Raw genomic sequence first — 22,236 nt, 5'->3', positions numbered from 1 at the left:
TGAATGAAAAGTCATTACCTGAAAATGACTCCCCAGAGAGCTGGAGATTATTTAAATTGTTGTGGGCCCCAACATCATAAAAGTGAGATCTTTGTCTGGAAAATAAACAGACTAAATCTTTTTAAAAAAACTTTTATTTTAGGTTTAGGGGTACATGTGCAGGTTTGTCATGTAGGTAAACTGCCTGTTGCGAGGGCTTGGTGTACAGATTATTTAGTTACCCAGGTAATAAGCATAGTACCTGATACCTAGTTTTTTTCCTGCTCCTTTTCCTCCTCATACCCTCCACCCTCAAGTGGGCCTTGGTGTCTGTTGTTCCTATGTGACCATGCGTTCGCATCATTTAGCTTCTACTTATAAGTGAGAACATGCAGTATTTGGTTTTCTGATAAACTAAATCACAAACAAATTAAATGTATTGAGATGTCACTATGAGTCCCTCCCACTTGCAGGGTTCTGTATCATAGGATTCATGCACTCAACTTCACACATAAAGCAAGGACTTAAGGAGAGCTTCTCCAGTACCAATTTTGCACCATCGCTTTCTATTTAGAGATGACAGAGGCAGTATTTTAACAAGATTAAAGGAAAGTTTTAATAGCTTCATTTAAAAAGTTCTTGTTTTTCCACAATATCACAACTGTTTTCATTTTTCATCTACCTGTTTGTTCTTTGTCCGTTTGCCTAGTCGTTTCTATCATTGAAATCACGACATCCTGTGACTGTGCTCATGAGGTCTGGTTATTTCCACTTTACGTAAACTTTTCAAAATGACAGTTATTTCGTACTCGCTCTCGCCCGAACGCAGACGGGAGGACACTTGAGGAGCAATCGACCCAAAGGAAAAGCACGATTCAGGCCCCGCCTGCCTCGGTTCCACCTCCCACGGGCCCCACTCCCAGGGCCTCGGCCGCGGGACCCCGCCTTCCAGGCCCCGCCTCCAGGGGCCCCGCCCTGCTTTCCCCTCGCCCCGCCCCGGCCCGTCGCCATGTTGTTCCCTCCGCGCTGGACGGGAGCAGCTGGACCTGGAACCTGGCTGCGCTACCGCCGCTGCCTCCTGCTGTGCAGGTCCCCGACCCTCTCTCTGCCCTCATTGCACCCAGACGGGCCGGCCCAGAGCTCCCGGTTCGCCTTCCGTGTGGCCGCGAGGTGAGCGGGACTCGGGACTCCTTCGGGGCCGGGCGGAGCGCGCGGGTGTCGGGGTCTGAGGGGGCGGCTAGGGCCTCGGGCAGCTGGGGCGGGGTGCGGTGCGCGCGGGGCTAGCGCGGGTCACAAGGCCGCCCCGGGAGCGAGGACGGCTGGTTGTCTCCCTGCCTGCTGTCTGACGCAGGAGGAAAGACGGGTCCCCACACCTTTGGGGAGAGGGACACACGGAAACACACACACACAGGGACGCACACAAACACTGGAGAGAGGGAGATACAAAAGCCCGGACACCCGTGCACATACACGCGGAGAAATACACCCAGTCACCTGGGAACACACGTACACGCCAGCCTTTCCCCAACCACTCCGGGAAGCACATCCACAGTCCCCAAACCAAATCCTACACCCGAGTGATTAATGTAGGGAAAACAAAGGCGCTCCCACGACTTGATTTTGGCGACCTCTGAAGTTCCACCTAAGCAGAACGTGTTTGCTCGATGTCTTATGACCACTTGGGTGAGGAATTCGGAAAGTAAAGCCAATGTTAGAGGCTGCAGGAGGTTTGGGGGCATTATCTGATTCAGGCGCTGGCTAACGTTTCACGATCGCGTTCCCTTTTTTCTTCCAACTTGGTAAGTAGAAAGGCAAGATGAGAAATTTACGTGCTGAACTTAATAAATAGTTGGTGGACGTATTGCCTTTTTTTTTTTTTTTGGTAAGGGATGACGCATCTCGTGACTACAGTTCTTTTGAGGAATAACTTTTCTGCTAGTTTCCAAATCGGCACGTGACCACAGTCTTTTCATAGGATTTCAGCGTCCTGATAAAAATCAATGGGCAGAATTTGGTTGCTTTTTTAAAAATGTGTTTGTCCTTTGGTCTCTGGCACCGTTGTAATGGAAAATCCCTGCATTGCCTGTACTCTCAGAAGCTGTCCAGTGGAGCAAAACTAGAGATAAAGAAACCTGGAACGATTCAGTTAGGAACTTTTAAGAAGCCAGCCTTTAGTTTTTCCTTTAGAAGATTATGCAGTTATCATGATTGCTTCTCTAGAACTTTAGTGTGTTATTTGGATTCCTAAATCTAAGACAATGCTGTGGAAGTCTGGTGCTTTTAGAATTTTTGTGTCTGCTGTAGTAAATTCCTCGTTTATACTACAAAGTTTCTCTTTTGGAGACTTTTGGGATCTGGGCATATTTTTTATTTATTATTTGCAATGTTAGAGTAGATAGGCAAAAACTAAGTAGAACATCTATTGGCTTTGACTCCAAGCCGGGTTCTTAAGAGATAAGGGGAATAATACCTTAGTTCTATCACTTATTTTCCAACCTCTCTCATCTCTTTTTGTTTCTATCTCAACCATTTCTTCTGTCTAGACTACAGTACTCTGGAGGCCTAAAGATAAGATTTTTGAGTTCTCGAAATTATTTTTTTTTTAGCCTCCCCTCATTTCTGACCATTTATTGAGCACTCACTCTGGCGCGGTGAATATTCTGTGCGTGTAAATCCTGTACGTACATCATTTCATTTAATTTTCATAGCATTTCTTCAGCAAGAGCTCCATGTTACAGTTGAGGAATTTGGGGGGGCATAGGAAGATTCAGTCTGTTTTCTAAGATGACCCAGGTTGTGATGGGGTGGAGCGGAGCGGGGGTTCAAAGCAGATCTGGGTAATTTTAGAGTAATAGTTCTCAACTGGAAGAGAGGACAATTTTGTCCTCCTAGGAGGTATTTGGCAATGTCTGCAGGCATTTTTGGTTCACACCTGGGGGCAAGGGAGGTGCTGCTGACATCTAGTGGGTAGAGGCCAGGGATGCTGCTAAACATTCTTTTTTATTTTTATTTTTGTTATTTAATTTTTAATTTTTGCTGCTAAACATTCTATAACCTACAGGACACCCCCCACAACAAAGAGCTGTGTAGCCCAAAATGTCAGTAGTGCCACGGTTGAGAAACCTTGCTTTTCAGCAGTCCGAGTAACCCCAGAGCTTACATTTCAACTGCTTTTGTAGTTTTTCAAATGCAATGTCATTTTCCTATTTGGGATACCTCATCATTTTAACAGGGAGCAGGGGAAAATTCTCTCTACTGAGAAGCATATTCATTTGAAAGATTAAAGAGTGAGTGGCTGGGCACGATGGCTCACGCCTGTAATCCCAGCACTTTGGGAGGCCGAGGTGGGTGGATCACGAGGTCAGGAGTTCGAGACCAGCCTGGCCAACATGGTGAAACCCCGTTTCTACTAAAAATACAAAAATTAGCCAGGCGTGGTGGCGGATGCCTGTAATGCCACCTACTCAGGAGGCTGAATTCAGGAGAATCACTTGAACCTGGGAGGCAGAGATTGCAGTGAGCCGAGGTCACACCACTGCACTCCAGCCTGGGCGACAGAGTGAGACTCCATCTCAAAAAAAAAAAAAAAAAAAAGGGCAATAGTTTCTGGTAGCAGAATCTGTTTTTTGTTTTAAGGCAAAAATGACAAAAAGAACTTTAGAGCTATTCAGAGCCATTAAAGTGGACTTAGACAGTTTAGTTTCTGCATTATTTCAGTTGTCTGAGCAGCCTGTGGGGCACTGATACAAAGGTGCTGATGAGAAGGGCAGTGGGGAGTCCTAACCTTCCTGAAACTTACAGTCCAATCACAGTCATAAGATTAGGTTCTGACATCATCCTAGAACAGAATTTATTGCCTGGGCTACTCAAGGACAGGGGCCAGGTGTTCATTTAAAAAAAAAAAAAAAAACAGGCTGAGTGTGGTGGCTCATGCCTGTAATCTCAGCGCTTTGGGAGACCACACAGGAGGATCACTTGAGCCCAGAAGTTGAGACCAGCCTGGGCAACATAGTGAGACCCCCATCTCTACAAAAACTAAACTAAAAAAAAAGTAGCCAACCTCAATGTGGTGGTGCATGTCCCAGCTACTCTGGAGGCTGAGGCAGAAGGACGACTTGAGCCCTGGAGTTCAAGGCTGCAGTGAGTCATGATCGCACCACTGCATTCCAGCCTGGGCGATAGAGTGAGACCTTGTCGCTAAAAAAAAAAATAGTAATTAAAGAAAACAACTCCACACTTGGCACAGAAGTACCTGTGTCATGGTGTTTACTGTGGGCAGACTTAGATGAAATGGGGAAAACTTGATGTGTTTGGTACAGTTTTGTACGGTTAACCACGTGTGAATATTTACAGGAATCCAATTGAGAAGCCATTCTTGTTGAGCATAAAATTCATCCTTAAGTTTCATCTCACCAGAGAAATAGTTATGCCTGCATTTTATCACTGGAATCAAGAAATAAATGATGAATTTTTTAATGACTTTGCCATAACTTTCTGGTGTTTTCCAGTCTTTTTTTTTCATTTTCATGCCTATCTAAGAGCAGACCTTTCAAAATATGTACTGCTTCATTCTGGTGGCAGAATTAGGTGAACTTTGGGAGGGATTGGTTGACTGGAGCAGTCAAAAAGGATCGCATCTCTTTTTAGGCATCACTGTGAGTGTTATTCATGCAATCAACATGGCATCTTTTTGTTGGTAGCTTGGTTTTTGACTCATGCCAATGCACAGCACGTTCTTTGCTGATGAATAGATTTCTCTGCCTCTTCAGGAGTTGTCTGCTATGGGGTAGGGAGGATGTTGAGTTACACACCTCAAAATGATTGCTAGTGCATACACACGGAATCTGACAAAAGTGACGTGTTTTATTCTGGGAAGGGTCGAGAGAAATTGGTGCCAGAGTTGTCTTGTTTGATCATTAATTGGCTCACTCCTCCGCTCAACTTAGGTCACCACTTTTCCTTCTGGGTAAAATGAGACGGCTGTGCTTTATAATCTCTAGGAGATTATATGACACAAAGTAGAGGCAGCAAATTATTAGCTTCCAAGGAGTTCTGCCCAGGCAATGTGTTAGTTAAGCAGCAGGAGGAAGTAAGCCAAATGGAAGTGTGTGTGTGTTTGAGCAACGCATCTAACTTGAAAGCTGTATAGATAATAAACTCATCGGTCAAAACCAAGCATAAGAGAATAGGATTTGTGACTAAGTAGGCCATCAACAGAGAACATTTATTAAGGACTTTTTTATAGAGGAGTGAGGGTGAACTCAAAAAATGTTTCAGGGAGTTTGGTGGAAAGCTATGATGCAATTGGAAGGCGAGGATGCCTGAGGGAGGAGACCTGGAGCCACCTAGGTGTGTAGGCAGAGGGGAGGGAGGTCAGAGGCGGTCCCAGGCCATGTTGCCAGAGAGCCCAGGAGTGCCAGGGCTAGTTAGATAACTTGGAGGAGAAATCTGTTTCTCAACATGACTCTTGATACTGAGCATGTTGTGAACCTGTGTGCTCTGGGTATTTCCACATTCTGGATTTTTCCAATCCTTTTGTTAATTTTTGACCGTGGTGAGTTCAGGCGTTGGAACACTGTTGTTTATTAGGAGTACAGTAAGGATGACTAGATGTAAATGAATGTAAGTAAGGTAACAGCTAGATCTGCCTGAGGTGGAGAGAGACTGGGTGTGTATTTTGGGAACAAAAAATGGAGAAGTGAAACAGGCTGTCCCGGCTTCACATTCTGGCTGCATGGAAGCCAGCTCATTGCATTCTCCAGGAGTTCTCTGGGAGTCTGTGGACACAGACTCCACTTTTGTCTTACGCCTGACTCGTACAAATGTATTCTGTTGTTTGACAGGGGATGGAGAAACACTATAGAACAACTGGACATATTCATTTCATTGCCACATTCTTTATTCAAGTGTGACAGAGAGCAAAGCAGTATAAAGGAGTTGAACTGACTACTGTATTTTAATTTCAAGTTCGTGTGAATTGGATTAGATTTTTGGGTACAGAAGCTAAGGTAATTTCCAAAAGGTCAGTGCCCATAAGACTGTGTTCTCAGCGTTGGAAAAACCTGGGGAAAAAAAAAGCCTTACAGACTTCTGTTTCTAGAACTTGCTATGCAGAACTCTTAACAGATAGGAGTGTTTATGCAGCTGACTGCCCTGGTCTGTGTAGTTTCACACCTGTGTATTTGATCAGATGTATATACCTGGAAATACATACATAATGTGGTTGGAAGTCAGATCAGAACTGCCTGAGGACTACCCATTGGTGAATGCAGAATGTTCTTTGGAATGAGTGCTAATATTCTTAAATAACATTTAAAAATGGTTGTTTGGGAGCAAACAGTTGCCACCTTCATAATCCACTTTAATTTGTGCCCAGTACTTGATTTTTATCACAGCAGTCCTGGAAAACCTAGCTTCATGAAGATATGATGTCATCGAAAGGAATGCAGCACAATCTAATTAACTCCCCTCCAGTGTGGTGCCCTACAAATGTCAAGTATCTGTGTTTCCCTCAGAATTTAAAATAGCCTGCCCTGCCCCTGTGAATTTGCCATAATGCTTTGGGGCACCTCAGCATGCAGTTTGGGAACCTTAGGATTAGAAGTTGGTATTATTGGCTCTAGTGTATGGACTACAAGGTTTAGCGGTAAGGAGAAAACACATCAAAGTCCCTTTTTAATTCTCCATCCCTCCTTCCAGTATCTGTAAGCTTTTCCCTTGGGCCCCTCATTTCCCCCAGAGCTTTGCAGTTTTGGGATGCTACCCTTTTAGTTGCTAAACTGAGGGGAGGGACACAGAGGAAAGAGACTGCAGTTCAGGTTTCCTGTGCAGATGGTCCCTCCAGCTCCACTTTCCTTTGTGCTTTCTCTCCATTGGGTGCAATACTTTAGGAAGTGGGTCTGCTAAGGTGGCACAAGGATGTGGGTCATGGAATCTACAGCCTTTCGGGGACCCCTTGAGCTTCCGGACCCGGCCTGTCTGGAGAAGTCTCAGGAAGTCCCCGTGTGCTGTTCAGTTCTTTTCCAGTTGTCTGGTGGGAATCAGCTTTCTCATTGTTGGCTGCTGCTTTCCGCATTAGGTTCATTGTCTCTTCACTCTGTCACTCCCAGACCATTTGCTTTCCACTTTCTAAATTTTGTTGCTGTCTTGCATCTACAGTTGTTCTTTCTTGGTGTCCTTTTTGGATTTGTACCTTATGTAGACCTTTTCTGTCACTGGGTGGGAGTGAAGATAACACATACTTGACCTGCCGTATTTAATTAGACCTGGGGAAGTTTGTGGACTTGTTTATTGATCTATAAAACATGGATGATAGTGTCCAACTTGCAGGTGATTTTAAGGTGCTGTATGCCAGGTACCTAGTAGATATTCAGTTAATAGTGGTTGCTAATATAATTACAGCCATAGCATTTATTATTTGAGCAAGCAAGGCAATAGCAATAGGTAGTGCGAAAGTGGACATATTTCATGTGTGGCTGAATGAAGTGCATAAGAGAAAAGAATAAAGAGATTTTCGAAATGGAGAAAATAATTAGCTCAGTTTTAGATGTGTTGAATTTGAACTACCATCAGGGTACCAGATGAACATATTATACAAGGGGTTGCAAATTCTTGTCTGGCCCAGACATGCAGAGGTAGACTTTAGGAGTCACTGATTTTTATAGCCCAGGGAGATACCATCTGGAAACAGGTAAGGGTTTCAGTCTCGTGAAATAGCTTCATGAAGAGCTTGTCAGGAAAGGGAGCTGTCTATGTTTTAGAAAGCTAAGGGACCAAGGAGGAGAGAAAGCAGAACCTATTATCAGAGTGGTTTTATGGACAATTAGGAAACATTTTCAAGAGGATTACTGCCAGGCTGTTTGGACCTGATAGAGGCAGTCATGGGTGGTGAGTCCTGGCTCAGACTTGAAGGTCTCCCCTGTGCCTCTGGCTAGTTGTGTGATCCTGTGTAAGAAAGACATTTTCTCAGTTAGGCCTCTGTTTCCTTATTTGTTTTTTAAAAACACTTGAGGCCAGGCGTGGTAGCTTACACCTGTAATCCTAGCACTTTGGGAGGCCAAGGAGGGAGGCTTGCTTGAGCCCAGGAGTTCCAAGACCAGCCTGGGCAAGATGGTTAGACCTTGTCATTACAAAAAATTAAAAAAAAAAATTAGCCAGTCTTGGTGGTCTGCGCCTGTAGTCCCAGCTACTCTGGAGCCTTAAGGCTCCAGGGGGATCACTTGAGCCTGGGACTTTGAGGCTGCAGTGAGCTATGATCATGCCACTGCACTCCAGCCTGGGTGGTAGAGAGAGACTCTGTCTTTTACAAAAAGAAAAAAGACTTGGGTACCTTCCATGATTTTAGTTCGTGCACATCCAGACAGATCACTACACCTGAGAGAATTCACTGTCTACTACCTGGGCCTCAGGTGGAATTGCTGGTCGAACTTGCAGGTGTTTTCTAGAAACATACACAATAAAGTCCTGAGAGAAGAACTTTTCTCTGTATTCACCTTAGGGTTGTATGTGCCGTAGGGCATTCAGATGAGGACTGAGAAAAAGCCATTGGATTGGCCATTAGGAGGTCTTTGGTGACTTTTGCTGACAATCAGGGGAAAGGATGGAGTGGGAGCCCTGGTGTCCTATAAGCTGAGCAGAGAGTTAATCAGGTTTGCAGGCAGATTGAGAAATGGGTAGTGATGGGCAGAGTGAGGCTGGGTTTGGAAAGCTTTTTGTGAGAAAAGTCAGTTTCAACACTTCGATAGGGCAGACCTGGGGGATCACTGACAAAGTGACAGTTACATTGGATAAACTGAACTTGATGAAGAGCTGCCTGTAGTGTTGAGCTGGTGACAACTTCCTTGCAGAATGGTATTTGGGAGCCTCTAGTCTAGTTGAGTCCTATATACCAGACATAGGTGCCCCTTTTTAAATGTATCTTCTTAGGAAATCCTCACTCCTTGTAATTAACTTCTCTAACAGTCGAGAAGTTTCCTTTTGCTGTGGCTCCATGCCTTGTGGAGCCCCTCAGTGAGTTTGTATAGTTCTGTAACCCCTGGCTTTGTCTGCTGTAAATTAAAGACATTTGGTTTCTTATCTAACTGGAAGGGAGGCCTCAGAACCAGTGTTTCTTTAGGTGATAGCAGGATGTTGCAGATCATTTTTGATTTGTGTTTTGCTGCTTTAATATATTTTTCTGACGTATATGTTCAAATTCATTCCTTTCATAAATTGTTTTTCTTCCTGAAATAGCTACCTTTAATTCCCCATGTTCTCATCTTGTGACTTTTATCTATGTCTTTGCATTTTAATTCTGTCTTCCAAAGTGCACTCTTTTCTTTATTGTCAAAAAGTATTGTAAGTGCCTTTTACAGGTAAGTGCCTTATCGCAGGTAGATTTATGCTTGGTTCTTAAAACCTAAGCAGAACAAAAAATCAAAATATTATCCTCACTTCTCAGGACTAGCAGTTGTAAGGCAGTTCACTGAACTATCACAGTTTATGGTCAAAGTGTAATATTCATAAAAGTCTCATGGGTGAGGGAGAGAAAGAGGAAATACTGCTAAAGACAAAAAGTCTTGAAGGGTGTTAAGAGCTACAGAAATGGATCACACATAACATACAGATGATGCAGGCATGTGGCAATCATTTCTTGGTGTCCAAACTCCTTTAAGATCTGATGAACCTTTTTTGTTCTTTCCAGAAAAAAAGCACAAGCACACAAACCTCCACCAATGCTCTGATCCTTATTTCACATGTGATTCTAGGGAGTGTATATTCCCCCTGAAGCTCATTTCATGGACTCCCAATTAACCACACTCTAGGCCTGCACTGTCCAGCACAGTTCCCACTAGCCTCATGTAGCAATTTAAACTAGTTAAAATTAAATGAGAAGTTCAGTTCTTCAGTTAGACCAGCTACTTTCCAGTGCTCAATAGCCACATGTGGTTAGTGGCTACCATATTGGGCAGTGCAGATTATAGAACATTGTCATCATTGCAGAAGGCTCTGTTGCGATCCTGCTGCACTATAGTTTCATGATGGTTTAAGATTTAGTTCCTTAACTAAGTCTTTTTCTTTTTTTTTGCCATTCTCAATTCCTCCTTCCCACTACCCCCACCACTGTTAGTGATTAGTTAGCATACCTACAGAGGTGCCTTGTTTTAAGAAAAAAGTTAACATATTTCTTAAAAGTTAAAGTAGCTGATTCAGCTTCAAAAAAAGTTACTTAATTGAAATAAGTTCTTTCAATAGGGGAGGTGCTCTGACATAGCGATAGTATGGTTTGATAATACAGTTTTTCTCCTCTAGCTGCCTCCTGTTCTTGAGGTAATGCTCAGTGATTAACTAGATAGGACTAGATAATTTATTTCACCTTGGCAGGTCTTGCCTCCAAGTTGGCCTATTCCTATGGTATTTCCTTTTCTTTATTTGCTTCTTCCTGCACACTAAATATGGTATTTTCTGATAGTATTTTTCTTACTTCTTTCTTTATTTTTTTTGGTAACTTCTTGCTGTAGAACTGGTACCCATTAGACGTAATGACTTTCCTTGACTTGCTTCTTGTTCATAAATTTCCGTAAGACAATCAGGAAGTTTTTATAAACAGTGGAACCAATTAGACTGTTAAGTGAGACACGCCTAAATTAAGCTATGAGGAAACTAATACAGCTCCAGCAAAAATAATTTTCAGATTATCCATATTTTTGTTTCCCTGGTTTTCTTTGAACCTCACTTTCTCAAGCTATGAAGTGAAGTGATACGTACACCTCTAAGTAGGACATTCAGGGTGAATCCAAAGGAACTTGTGAATTTGACCAAAAAAAAAAAAATCTGTTCCTAAATTTAAACCAGGAGTGATAAATTCAATTTAAGTTTTGGAGGGGTTACAGAATATGTGTTTTAAAATTCAGGTTTTGAGAAGGCAGTTTACAAATGATGCCTGCTCTCCCTTTGGCAGTTTATTAAGGAATGTAGTTGGTTTTCAGCATTTGCCAGCTCCCTGTCGCAGTCAGGGAACTTAAAGTGGGATTCTCATTGGCATTGCAAGTAAGAATCAATTTTTTTGTTCCTTCCCACACATTTTAATAGACTTCAAAAATAGAATGCGGGGAGAACTGAGAGAGAAACAAAGAATTTTAAGTACAGAAAGCACAAATAGAATAATAATAGAATAACAAGAATAAAAGAGGAAGTAATACACTCTTCGTTCTCAATTTAGCATTTATTTGCACCTCACCAAATGTAGAGCATTGTATGAGAAGTGGCAGAACAAAAAAGGGACAAGTGAATAGATGCAATTAGGTGTTGTGTGTCCCTCCCAGGGAGTTGACATTGTAATTAGGAAACAAGACAGAAGGTGATTAGAACATAAGTAAATGAGAGTTGTAAAGACGTGGAAATGATGATGAGAGCAAAGAAAAGAGAAAGATTAGGTTGCTAGGGCGGCCCTGGCTTCCTACATGAGATGATCTGGACTGGGCCTCTGATGACTAAGATGGTCATAGCCATCGAAGTAGGGAGGGGCCTCGCAGGCCAAGGTAACAGCCCGAGCAAAGATATGGACAGAAAATGCCAGTGATAGGTGTGGGGATGGTCAGTAGTAGGGATATAATTGGTGCAGGCTTGTAACTGATGTTGGATAGCTCTTTGAATGCCATGCTCAAAAATCTTGTATAATAAAAATAATAAATAAATTGAATTTAGTTATCTGTAGGAATGGAGACAATTAGATCCAGGACCAATAAAAAAAAGTCTAACTTCAATCACATACACAGTCATATTAGAGATTTATATTCTTTTTTTTTTTTTTTTTTGGAGATAGAGTCTCATTCTGTCACCCAGGCTGGAGTGCAATGGCACAATCTCGGTTCACTGCAACCTCCGCCTTTCCAGCAATCCTCTTGCCTCAGCCTCCCAGGTAGCTGGAACTACAAATACGTACCATCACGCCTGGCTAATTTGTGTATTTTTTGTAGAGATGGGGTTTCACCATATTGCCCAGGCTGGTTCCTGATCTCTTGGGCTCAAGTGATCTGCCTATCTTGGTCTCCCAAAGTGCTGGGATTATAGGCATGAGCTACCGTGCCTGGCCAGCAGAATTATATTCTTGATGCTTGGACCTTGAGGCTTTCTAGTCTTCCCCTTGGTTTATTGTAGTGTATGGCTTTGGAAGCCAGCAAGGGGTTGGAGAAGGCTAGAGAAAAGGGTACTACTCAATAACTGTTCATGAACAATTGATAATATAAAAGTACGTAATAGAAAAGTTGGGAAAATAGTGTTAAGGAAAGGGTTAATATAAAATGTTCTTTTGTCTTTTGAATTTTGCGGTATCTGCTGGCAATGTGGTTCATTTTTTTTCCTGCCAGTGACCTGCTTATCCAACTTTACATTCGGATTAGTGTATGACATACACAGCATATATTGGTACCAGCATGTGGTATGGGAATCCGAAAGTAGTATCTGTTGTACATGTAAATGATTTATTTAAAGGGATGCTGCTGAAGGGACAAGGAGAACATTTGTAGCTCTAGTTGTGTAAATCTAATTCTAGGGTCATATTTTTAATTCTCAGGAGATTTGCATATGTATTTTCACATACAGTAATTTTTTTTTTTTCTTTCTTTTTTTTCAAGGCAGGGTCTCGCTCTGTCACCCAGGCTGGAGTACAGTGGTGTGATCACAACTCACTGCAGCCTTGACCTCTCCCAAGCTCAGGTGATCTTCCTACCTCAGCCTTCCGAGTAGCTGGGACTACAGGCATGCGCCACCACGTCCAGCTAATTTTTGTATTTTTTGTAGAGATGAAGTTTCACCATGTAGCCCAGGCTGGTCTCAAACTCCTGAGTTCAAGTGGTCTGCCTGCCTTGGCCTCCCGTAGTGTTGGGTTTACAGGTGTGAGCCACGGCGCCTGGCCGAATTCACCCTTTTAAAGTATACAATTCATTGGTGTTTATAGTATATTCACAGAGTTGTACAACCATCACTACTATCTAATTCCAGAATGTTTTTATTACCCCCCTCCAAAAAAAACCCCATACCAATTAGCAGTCACTTCTCCTTTAGCTGCCACCGCCCCCCGCCCCATCCCTTGGCAGCCATGAATCTACTGTCTCCATATCTGCCTATTCTGAACATTTTATATAATGGAATCATACAGTAGGTAGGCTTTTGTTCTGACTTCCTTCACTTAGCATAATGTTTTTGAGGTTTGTCTACATTACAGCATTGCATGGATGTATGCCGCATTTCATTTATCCATTCATCAATTGATGGACATTTTCTTTCTTTTTAGGGGAAGGTGGTTTGATAATAGTATGGGTATGCACTTTTTTGCTGCAATCTAAAACACTGACAACTCAAAAATATATGGACATTTCTGTAATTGTATAGTACATATCCATGTAATGTGAGTTTTTTAAGAGAGCGTGTTTCATTTTTACTAGACATAGTAGGCATGTCAATTACAGAATTCCTTATGGTAAATGGTGGAGGCACGCACAGGGTGGTTAGGAGTGTCGAGGAAGGGGGTTCAGTTGGAGGTGTCCAGTAGGTGTTCGGGAGGAGATGAGGTCTAGCTGCATCCGCACAGGTGACTAGGAGTTAGACAGGTAAAGGGCCAGGGATTTGAACGTGAACAAGGTAAAGTATGAAGTCATATAGTAAATATCTTACTGGAGGATCAAGTGTGAGGTACAACCACCTCAATTTTCAGTCGTAAGCCTAGCTGACACTGTTAGTAGTGGAGAGGGATCGTAGTGCCATCCATCCCAGCTTGTCCAAGGCCTTCCTCCCCACCTCACCCACAGCCCTTCTCCCACTGCATCCAGTTGGCTTTCTGGACTCCTTATCTGACCAGGTCACCCACTGCTGAAGCTATTTCAGAGACTCCCCATCATTCCTAGAGTACAGGCAGAAATCCTTCCCGTGGCTTCTACTCCCCTCCCTGCTCCTGGGCCTCTTCCTTCAGTCCCGTCTTTGTAGCATACTCTTCACTCTCCAGCCTCCAGGTGCTCGGGCCTACCTTGAATTCTCCCAGTTCATGCCAGAGCCAGGCTTCTTTGGCATGGATTGGTCCCACTTTCTGGTTCCTGCTCCCTCCTCTTTTCTCATAGTTTTCTCTTGCTCTTGCTGAGCTTAATCTGTGATCAAACCTACTTCCCCTGGGTCAGATCCCCTCCAGCGGAATCAGACTTTGGCGAGGGCTGTGTTCTCATGGCAGCACATGGCTAAAATGATCATGGAGACATTGCTTTGGAAACATCACACTAGAAACCGATGTACAATCTCTCATTAACACAGCATAACACAGCCTAGTTTCCCTCCGATGTTGGAAGTTACCTCTTTTTCCTTAACTGCAGCTCAGCAAGTGAAATAGTTGGCTTGTGTTACAGGATCATGTTTGCATGTAAATTAATTCCCCCAGGTGGCTGAACTCTCATGGACTCAGGCAGCTCCGTAAGATAGTGGCACGGGGAACCTGAGTCTGATTGAGAGCGCCCCAGGTTTACACATTGTGCACCTCACTCACTGAGGGAGATGGTGGGCAGAATCCCTTGCACTGTTTTAAGTTGTTCTTTGATTTTTGGCTGAGTGTGAATAGTTGTACTTTATACCATATACCTCTCATTTTGTGAGGTACAGTTGTGACTTAAATGCATTTGTGTGTGGATGTCACCTTCACCCAACTACAAGCTTCACAAACTTGGGACTGTATGTGTGGCTTGTATCTTCAGGGTCTGGCTCATAGCAGGCACTCACTAAATACTTATTGAAAAATTGCTTTCCCAATCTTTCTACCAAATGGTAAGCTTCTGCAAAATTTGACTCATTTCATGTAAAACATGTTTTAAACTACTTGAACTGTAATAAAACATAGACACATGTGCTTTATGCTACATGTCAGTAAGATTGGAGATTACTAGTTCTGTCAGGTCAACCTTGTTCTTGAGCAGATTTTGAAATAAAGCAAGTGCTTGAAAGATTCTTACCATTTGCAATTGCTTATCTTCATTCTACCTGCAGCAACAACAGTAGAACCTCAGAAACAGATGCATAGGCAGTTGGGATTGACGTAGCCTAGTGGGTTAAGTGCCTGGGCTTTAGAGTCAGTTGGCCATGTTCATATCTTACCCCCGCCTTTTACTAGGTGTGTGACTTTGAGCATGCATGTAACCTCTCTGAGTCAGTATCCTCATGTGTAATAGGTACTAAGAGACTTGTGAGGAATAAACACAGTGTTGTAGCTTGCATAACATACTGGGCTCAATGCTACTAGCTGCTATTGTTGTTTCATCTTCAACCCCAAATGTCAGGATTTTGAAGCGTCTCATTTTATTATTAATTGTATTTTATAAATTAAGGACTGCTATATGTAAGTCCCACAAAAATGCCCTTTGCTTTTAAAAGTGGTGGGTGGGGAGGGTGGTTGAAACCTTTGGTTCAAACCAATAGAGGCTAGTACTTTAGCACAGTTCCACATAGTGATCACTGGGAGACCTTGACATTGAATTTGAACTCTAGGACTAGGATCCTTCAGCTTCCTAGTGTAGGCTTATATCGTCCTCTAATTTGTTCTGCCTGTTGCCCTTACTGAAGGTTGATGTAAGACATGACCATAAAAAGAACCTGTCTATAAAACTGCCAGTGAAGACTTACTCATGTATTCATTTCACAGACACTCTTGCACTCCTGTAATGAGCCTGGCACTGTGATGAAACACTTTTCCTCTGTTGTTTGAGTGCATCTTCTCAACAACCCTAGGAGGTAGGTACTGCTGTCACTGTTGTTCCCATGAGGATTCAGGATGTTAAATAGTTCGCCCATGGGGCTGTGCTCATGGCATTTGGTGCCAGGAACAAGTTCTCTTTTCTGACAGTTGTGCTTTGATTTGCACAGAAACAAGAGCGTTTTCATTTTTGCCTTGGCTGCCTGGAAGCTGGGCTCCCTTGAGCCTTAGCCTGACCTTTCCTGTATCATGTTGGTGCCCCTTCCTCTCATGGCCCTTTTCTGTCTTCCCTTTTGTGTTATCTTCATTTTATTCTCTGGAATATGACTCAGCCACCCAAAATTTGGGCAGGTTTTAAAGAATGAATGAAATATTATACATTTTCTCTTGATACAATTTCATATCTGTCTCTGAATGTGAAACTTAGAAAACAAGATGGATAGATGAAAAACTTCTTGAAAAACGTAATGATTAAAGTAGAATATTTGATTGTAGGACTTTTTTGGACTGAGAAAGGTTATGGACGGTATTCCGGTTTTTCTTTTAAGTTAAGAATCTGGCTGCTAATAGAAGTCAGATACTGTACTTTAACATTTTAATTCTTCATTTTACTCTCAAAATTATGAAAACATACACTGTTAAGGTGAGCTTTCTAATTTTTTTCTTTGTAGATAATGATGCTTGAACAATTAAATTCAGGTAGAATTTATGACCTATATGTAATATGCTTTTCTTATATAGATTTTTTTTTTCTTTTTTTTAAAATAGAGTCTAGCTGTGTCACCCAGGCTAGAGTGCAGTGGCGCAATCTCGGCTCACTGCAATCTCTGCCTCTTGGGTTCAAGCAATTCTCATGCCTCAGCCTTCTGAGTAGCTGGGATTCCAGGCATGTGCTATGACGCCCGGCTAATTTTTGTATTTTTAGTAGAGATGAAGTCTCACCATGTTGGCCAGGCTGGTCTCAAACTTCTGACCTCAAGTGATCTGCCCGCCTCAGCCTCCCAAAGTGCTGGGATTACAGGCATGAGCCACTGCGCCCGGCCCCTTATTCAGATTTCTTTATAGAATTTAGCAGAATTACTAATGTTTTAACCTTGGCGAAAATTGTTTGTCTTTGGACAGTCATTTTAAACTGTGAAGTATAAGAGACTTCACATTACCTTTTTAGGCAAATTTTGAAAATAACATGGTAGGATCCCTTTATTTATTTAACTTATACTAAAGAAATTTCAAAAGATTTTACTGTTTTTAAAGAAAAAATATATTTTTAATATCTGTAAGCTGATTGTGGTTATATTATGTGTAGATCGAATGAAACTGGCTTTTGTTAGATGTCATTGGTAAATAAGATGGTGTGTACAATTATTTATATCAGCATGTGTGTTTTTATACAACTCTACAGTTAGAATCAGAGAGATATTCATGTAGAAATTATTTTGGCAAATGCAAATATATTCCCAAATGGAAATACATGGTAGGCCTCAAACTGTAGATGGGAAATGTAAAAAATTGTACCCTATACTCTGTTTCCTGGTGGGTTTGGCATACCCCAAATTCATTTGGTCAGAATGAGACAAACTAGGAAGTCCCACATTATTATGAAAAAAGAAAAGAACTATCAAAGTGTCTTGATAAAATTATAAATTACCACTTTCAAGGAATTTCTAAAACTTAATTTACTAGATATATGCAACCAATAGTCTGGGTGGGGTTTGTTAGATTGCATGATCTGGTTTGTAATTTGATATAAAGATGCTAAAAATTCAGTGATGTATGGTAAAACTTTGTGTCTGATAAGGCAGTTAGATCAGTAGAGACTTATTAAAATATTGGAATAAATGATGTCTGTTGTACTGTCATAACACAACATGGAAATTGTGTGAAAGGAAAAACATTGGATGAGAGTTGCTGGGGCAGGGTTCCCAGTGGAGGCGATGACCATGCTAGGCAGTTCTAAAGGCACAGTGGTTCACTGGGCAGTCACCAGCAAGGTGCAGCATATGCCAGGGAGGAGGCAAGAGAGTGTAGGGTGTGCTGAGCGGGTGGAATTGAATTTCAGTTCCATGTGATGGTGCATTCAGAAATGACTGAAGCAGAGGCTGTGAGTGGGGAGGTGGCTAGAGTGAGGCTGGCCAAGAGCAGGGGCCAGGTGTCTTGCCTTCTCTGGGAAACAACCCACTGAAGAATTCTGAGGAGACATTAGATAGACGGTTCCCCTATGCCAAAATACTTGGTTTGCTTTTATGGTTTTCAGTCTTTTCTCTTTAAGTTGAAGTTGTTGAAGCAAAGATGCCAAAGAATTAAAGCAGCCAGTTTAGCACATTGTTACCTATGTCGGGAAAGTAAGGGGCTTGGGACTGTTTCAGTTTCATCTTTAACATTTAGTCTGGATATTGAGTAGAGCAATACATTTGAAATTGAACAAGTCTCTCAAAAGCTGTGCACCTTAACTGCCACACACTTGTGTTGGACAGTTTAAATTGTATAAATATTAATTATAGTAGTAATTACTGTAGTATTAATTTGTTTTGTTTTTTTGAGATGGAGTCTTGCTTTGTCACCTAGGCTGGAGTGCAGTAGTGCGATCTCAGCTCACGGCAACCTCTGCCACCCAGGTTCAAGGGATTATCTTGCCTTAGCCTCCCGAGTACCTGGGACTACAGGCACTCGCCACCACGTCCTGCTAATTTTTTTTTTTTTGTATTTTTAGTAGAGACAGGGTTTCACGATGTTGGCCAGGCTGGTCTCGAACTCCTGACCTCAAGTGACCTGCCCGCCTCAGCTTCCCAAAGTGCTGGGATTACAGGTGTGAGCCACTCTGCCTGGCCTGTAGTAGTAATTTGAAAGAACCAGTAAGAGGTAGGGACTAAGGTATGTCCCATCATTTTTTAATAATATTTTCCCATTCATTTAATTTCTCATTATACAAGCTGCTACAAGGTTTTTATCAGAACAGTGGAGCGTGTAGTTAGAAATGCAGAACTCCTACATGTTACAGAAGTGTTCAGTTATACTGTAGTTGCTCACATTGCATATAACCAGGAGACAGCCAGATAATGTTTTCTACAGTGATTTTACAAATTCATCCTGGTCAATATAACAATTATTATTCATGTCTTTATTGCCTTCCCATTGAGGGATTCATAATACCTACTTTCCTATTAAGGTTATTGACCAAATTTGTTCTAGATCTGTGCTCTCCAATACAGCAATTGGCTCATTAAATGTGGCTATTTAGTTAAAATCGAATACAATTTAAAATGCAGTTTTTCACTTCCATCAGCCACATGTCAGGTGTTCAACAGTCACATGCGGCTAAGTGGCTGCTATATTGGACATTTCCATTGTTGCATCAAATTCTGTTGTACAGTGCTTCTCTAGTATTTTCTTATATACATTTTAGTATACTTAAAAACCATTTAATACTAAAGTACAGATTAAATGATATAATCTGATTTGAAATAACTGGGGAGAAGGGAGAGTTGGAGGGGTTATGGAGGAAACAAGATTTGCCGTAAGTTGATAATTGGTGAAGCTGGGTTAGGGTTCATGGGAGCTCATTGTATTATACTCATTATATAGACATTTTATGTATGTTTTAAATTTTCCACAATAAAAATGTAAACAGAAGGATTAACCAGGAACTGTGCTCCCACCAGCACCTAGAAGTAGCTGTCTGTCAACAGGCCTCTGAAATCTCACCCCCCACAGGCTGGCTCTTGTAGTGTAGTAAAGTTTTTAATCCTGCCACAGGACTTCTAAAGAACATATATATAGTACCACATTTTCATTTAAGATTTCTTTTTTTTTTTTTTTTTTTTGAGACGGAGTCTCGCTTTGTCACCCAGGCTGGAGTGCAGTGGCCGGATCTCAGCTCACTGCAAGCTCCGCCTCCCGGGTTCCCGCCATTCTCCTGCCTCAGCCTCCGAGTAGCTGGGACTACAGGCGCCCGCCACCGCGCCCAGCTAGTTTTTTGTATTTTTAGTAGAGATGGGGTTTCACCGTGTTAGCCAGGATGGTCTCGATCTCCTGACCTCGTGATCCGCCCGTCTCGGCCTCCCAAAGTGCTGGGATTACAGGCTTGAGCCACCGCGCCCGGCAAGATTTATTTCATTCCTCCTCAAAACACACAAGTAGCAGCACAGTCTCATGTTCCTTAAGTGTTTGAACTGCCCAGTGAATCTTGTGGGTCGAATGTGCTAGATTATATTAAAGTAAAAATTCCATTGCTGCTGACATTAATTTGAACAAATTAAAAAGTGTTTTTAATGAAGAGAATAAAGTACATTTACTCAGTGGTTGCTTTATATTTTATTTCACAGCAGGATAAGTCAGATTCTGTCTCTGGCTTTCCTGGTTAACAGCACCTGTGTCTGAAGAGAGACAGGGAAAGGGGTTGTAGGAAGTAGTAGAGAAAGTCCCTGGTATGAGAGAGGCCATCAGTGAACACCACAACTGTGCACTGAAGGGCTGTTTGAAGTTGTTAAGAGAAACATGTGGGCCGGGCACGGTGGCTCACGCCTGTAGTCCCAGCACTTTGGGAGGCCAAGACAGGTGGATTGCTTGGGTGGAGGAGTTTGAAGTCAGCCTGGTTAACATGGTTGAGACCCTGTCTCTACAAAAAATAGAAAAATTAGTAAGGCATGGTGGTGTGCACCTGTGGTTCCAGCTACTTGAGAGGCTGAGGTGGGAGGATTGCTTGAGCCTGGGAGTTCAAGGCTGCAGTAAGCCAAGATGGTCCCACTGCACTCCAACCTGAGTGACAGCAAGATCCTGTCTCAAAAAACAAAACAAAACAAAAAACCATGCGAACTTTGGTCTCCTACCCATCTCTAACAAATGGTGGTGGGGCTTACTATGAACAGAGAGGGGCTTATTGTAGAGTAACGGTTCAGAGCAAGGGCTTTGGGGTCAGACTTGAGCTTGAGTGCCAGCTTCACAGTCAACTGTGTCTGGAGAAAGGGGAAGAGTGAGCCCTTCCCAGCTGTTTCAGAGAATAATGGTAGAATAGTAGCCTGCACATGGCTAAGTGCTCAGTAAACAAGAAGTCTTATTATTAGGTATTCCCTGGGGCTATATGTTTTATTTCAGTTAAATGCTGATATTCATAGAATCATGTAGAAGAATGTGTAGGTATAAAGGAATGTAATGGTGCCTTTTTATTTTACAGGGTTCTTGAAGCTCTTGAGATTAACAATGGCAGGAAAATCATCACTTTTTAAAGTAATTCTCCTTGGAGATGGTGGAGTTGGGAAGAGTTCACTTATGAACAGATATGTAACTAATAAGTTTGATACCCAGCTCTTCCATACAATAGGTGTGGAATTTTTAAATAAAGATTTGGAAGTGGATGGACATTTTGTTACCATGCAGATTTGGGACACGGCAGGTCAGGAGCGATTCCGAAGCCTGAGGACGCCATTTTACAGAGGTTCTGACTGCTGCCTGCTTACTTTTAGTGTTGATGATTCACAAAGCTTCCAGAACTTAAGTAACTGGAAGAAAGAATTCATATATTATGCAGATGTGAAAGAGCCTGAGAGCTTTCCTTTTGTGATTCTGGGTAACAAGATTGACATAAGCGAACGGCAGGTGTCTACAGAAGAAGCCCAAGCTTGGTGCAGGGATAACGGCGACTATCCTTACTTTGAAACAAGTGCAAAAGATGCCACAAATGTGGCAGCAGCCTTTGAGGAAGCCGTTCGAAGAGTTCTTGCTACCGAGGATAGGTCAGATCACTTGATTCAGACAGACACAGTCAATCTTCACCGAAAGCCCAAGCCTAGCTCATCTTGCTGTTGATTGTTAGATTGTTGATGCATTCTAACCAACTCACACATATACACAAAATCAACATGGGGATGGAGAAGAGAATTAGCGTTTGCAGCAGTGTATCATCTACTAATAAAATTAAACTAATGTATCTTGCTGCTTCATTAGTTGGTGGGAGAAGGGACACATCCAATCATGGAGGAATATATTTACTCAATAATGGCACCTTACATTTATAAATTGTAACGGTTGTCTAATAACATTTCTTTAACTTAAATATGTAAGTTGCAGAGCTAATAATGAGATGACCAAGACATTAATTATAATTAAAATAAGAAACTTGACTATTCTAGAAGTTATACTTGGATTTTTTTCCTGGGAAAATGGAGAACTACTTTTTATATGTGTATGTTTTTATGCAATTAGCATTGTATTCTTGGTTCAGGGAAATAATTTCCTAAAGCAATAATGTTAGATATTAAAGATTAAAATCTAATGTATTTGCAATGCATCGTTAATTCATTCTCTTCAAAATGACTTAACCATTCCTGTTTTCATTCTACATATTAGAATTACTCTCACTAGTAATACTCATCATCTGTGTGTCATTCATGCACCCCCATCCCCATAGATCACGTCCCACAGTCTCAGGCAGAGGGCAGGCCCCCAGTGGTACAAGAGTTGCTTCATACAGTCTATAATACATCCAGCTAAATTCAAGCTGTCTATGAATGGAAAACCTTTCCATAGATAGAGTTCAGTTTTAAGAAAAAGGCTAA

General features: G+C 42.1%; 1 protein-coding gene and 1 long non-coding RNA gene across 3 annotated transcripts; one reads left to right on the top strand and one right to left on the bottom strand.

The window, feature by feature from the left end:
• The first annotated feature begins 958 nt into the window (after positions 1-958).
• On the top strand, positions 959-21,966 carry RAB9A (RAB9A, member RAS oncogene family). Of its 2 annotated transcripts, XM_033201569.1 has the most exons (3): positions 959-1,149; positions 15,635-15,723; positions 20,856-21,966. In XM_033201569.1, exon 3 carries the CDS (start codon positions 20,882-20,884, stop codon positions 21,485-21,487), a length of 606 nt encoding a protein of 201 aa, XP_033057460.1. In that variant the 5' UTR covers positions 959-1,149; positions 15,635-15,723; positions 20,856-20,881; the 3' UTR covers positions 21,488-21,966. The 2 variants fall into 2 exon arrangements, with proteins under 2 accessions (XP_033057460.1, XP_033057461.1); XM_033201570.1 differs by lacking the exon at positions 15,635-15,723 and having other exon boundaries at positions 965-1,149.
• LOC117078048 lies at positions 2,638-4,105 on the bottom strand. The gene is made up of 2 exons (XR_004434912.1): positions 4,040-4,105; positions 2,638-2,939 (listed from the first exon to the last, which is right to left on the bottom strand). It is a non-coding gene; the product is annotated as an uncharacterized LOC117078048 (long non-coding RNA).
• Positions 21,967-22,236: the final 270 nt, after the last annotated feature.

This window comes from Trachypithecus francoisi, unplaced genomic scaffold, assembly GCF_009764315.1.
Source record: "Trachypithecus francoisi isolate TF-2019V2 unplaced genomic scaffold, Tfra_2.0 Lachesis_group6, whole genome shotgun sequence".
Taxonomy (NCBI): Eukaryota; Metazoa; Chordata; class Mammalia; order Primates; family Cercopithecidae; genus Trachypithecus; species Trachypithecus francoisi.
This window is presented reverse-complemented; position numbering and strand designations above follow the sequence as displayed.

Excerpts from the sequence above, each read along its gene's own strand:
- RAB9A (XM_033201569.1), top strand. The coding sequence starts at position 20,882 with ATGGCAGGAAAATCATCACTTTTTAAAGTAATTCTCCTTGGAGATGGT.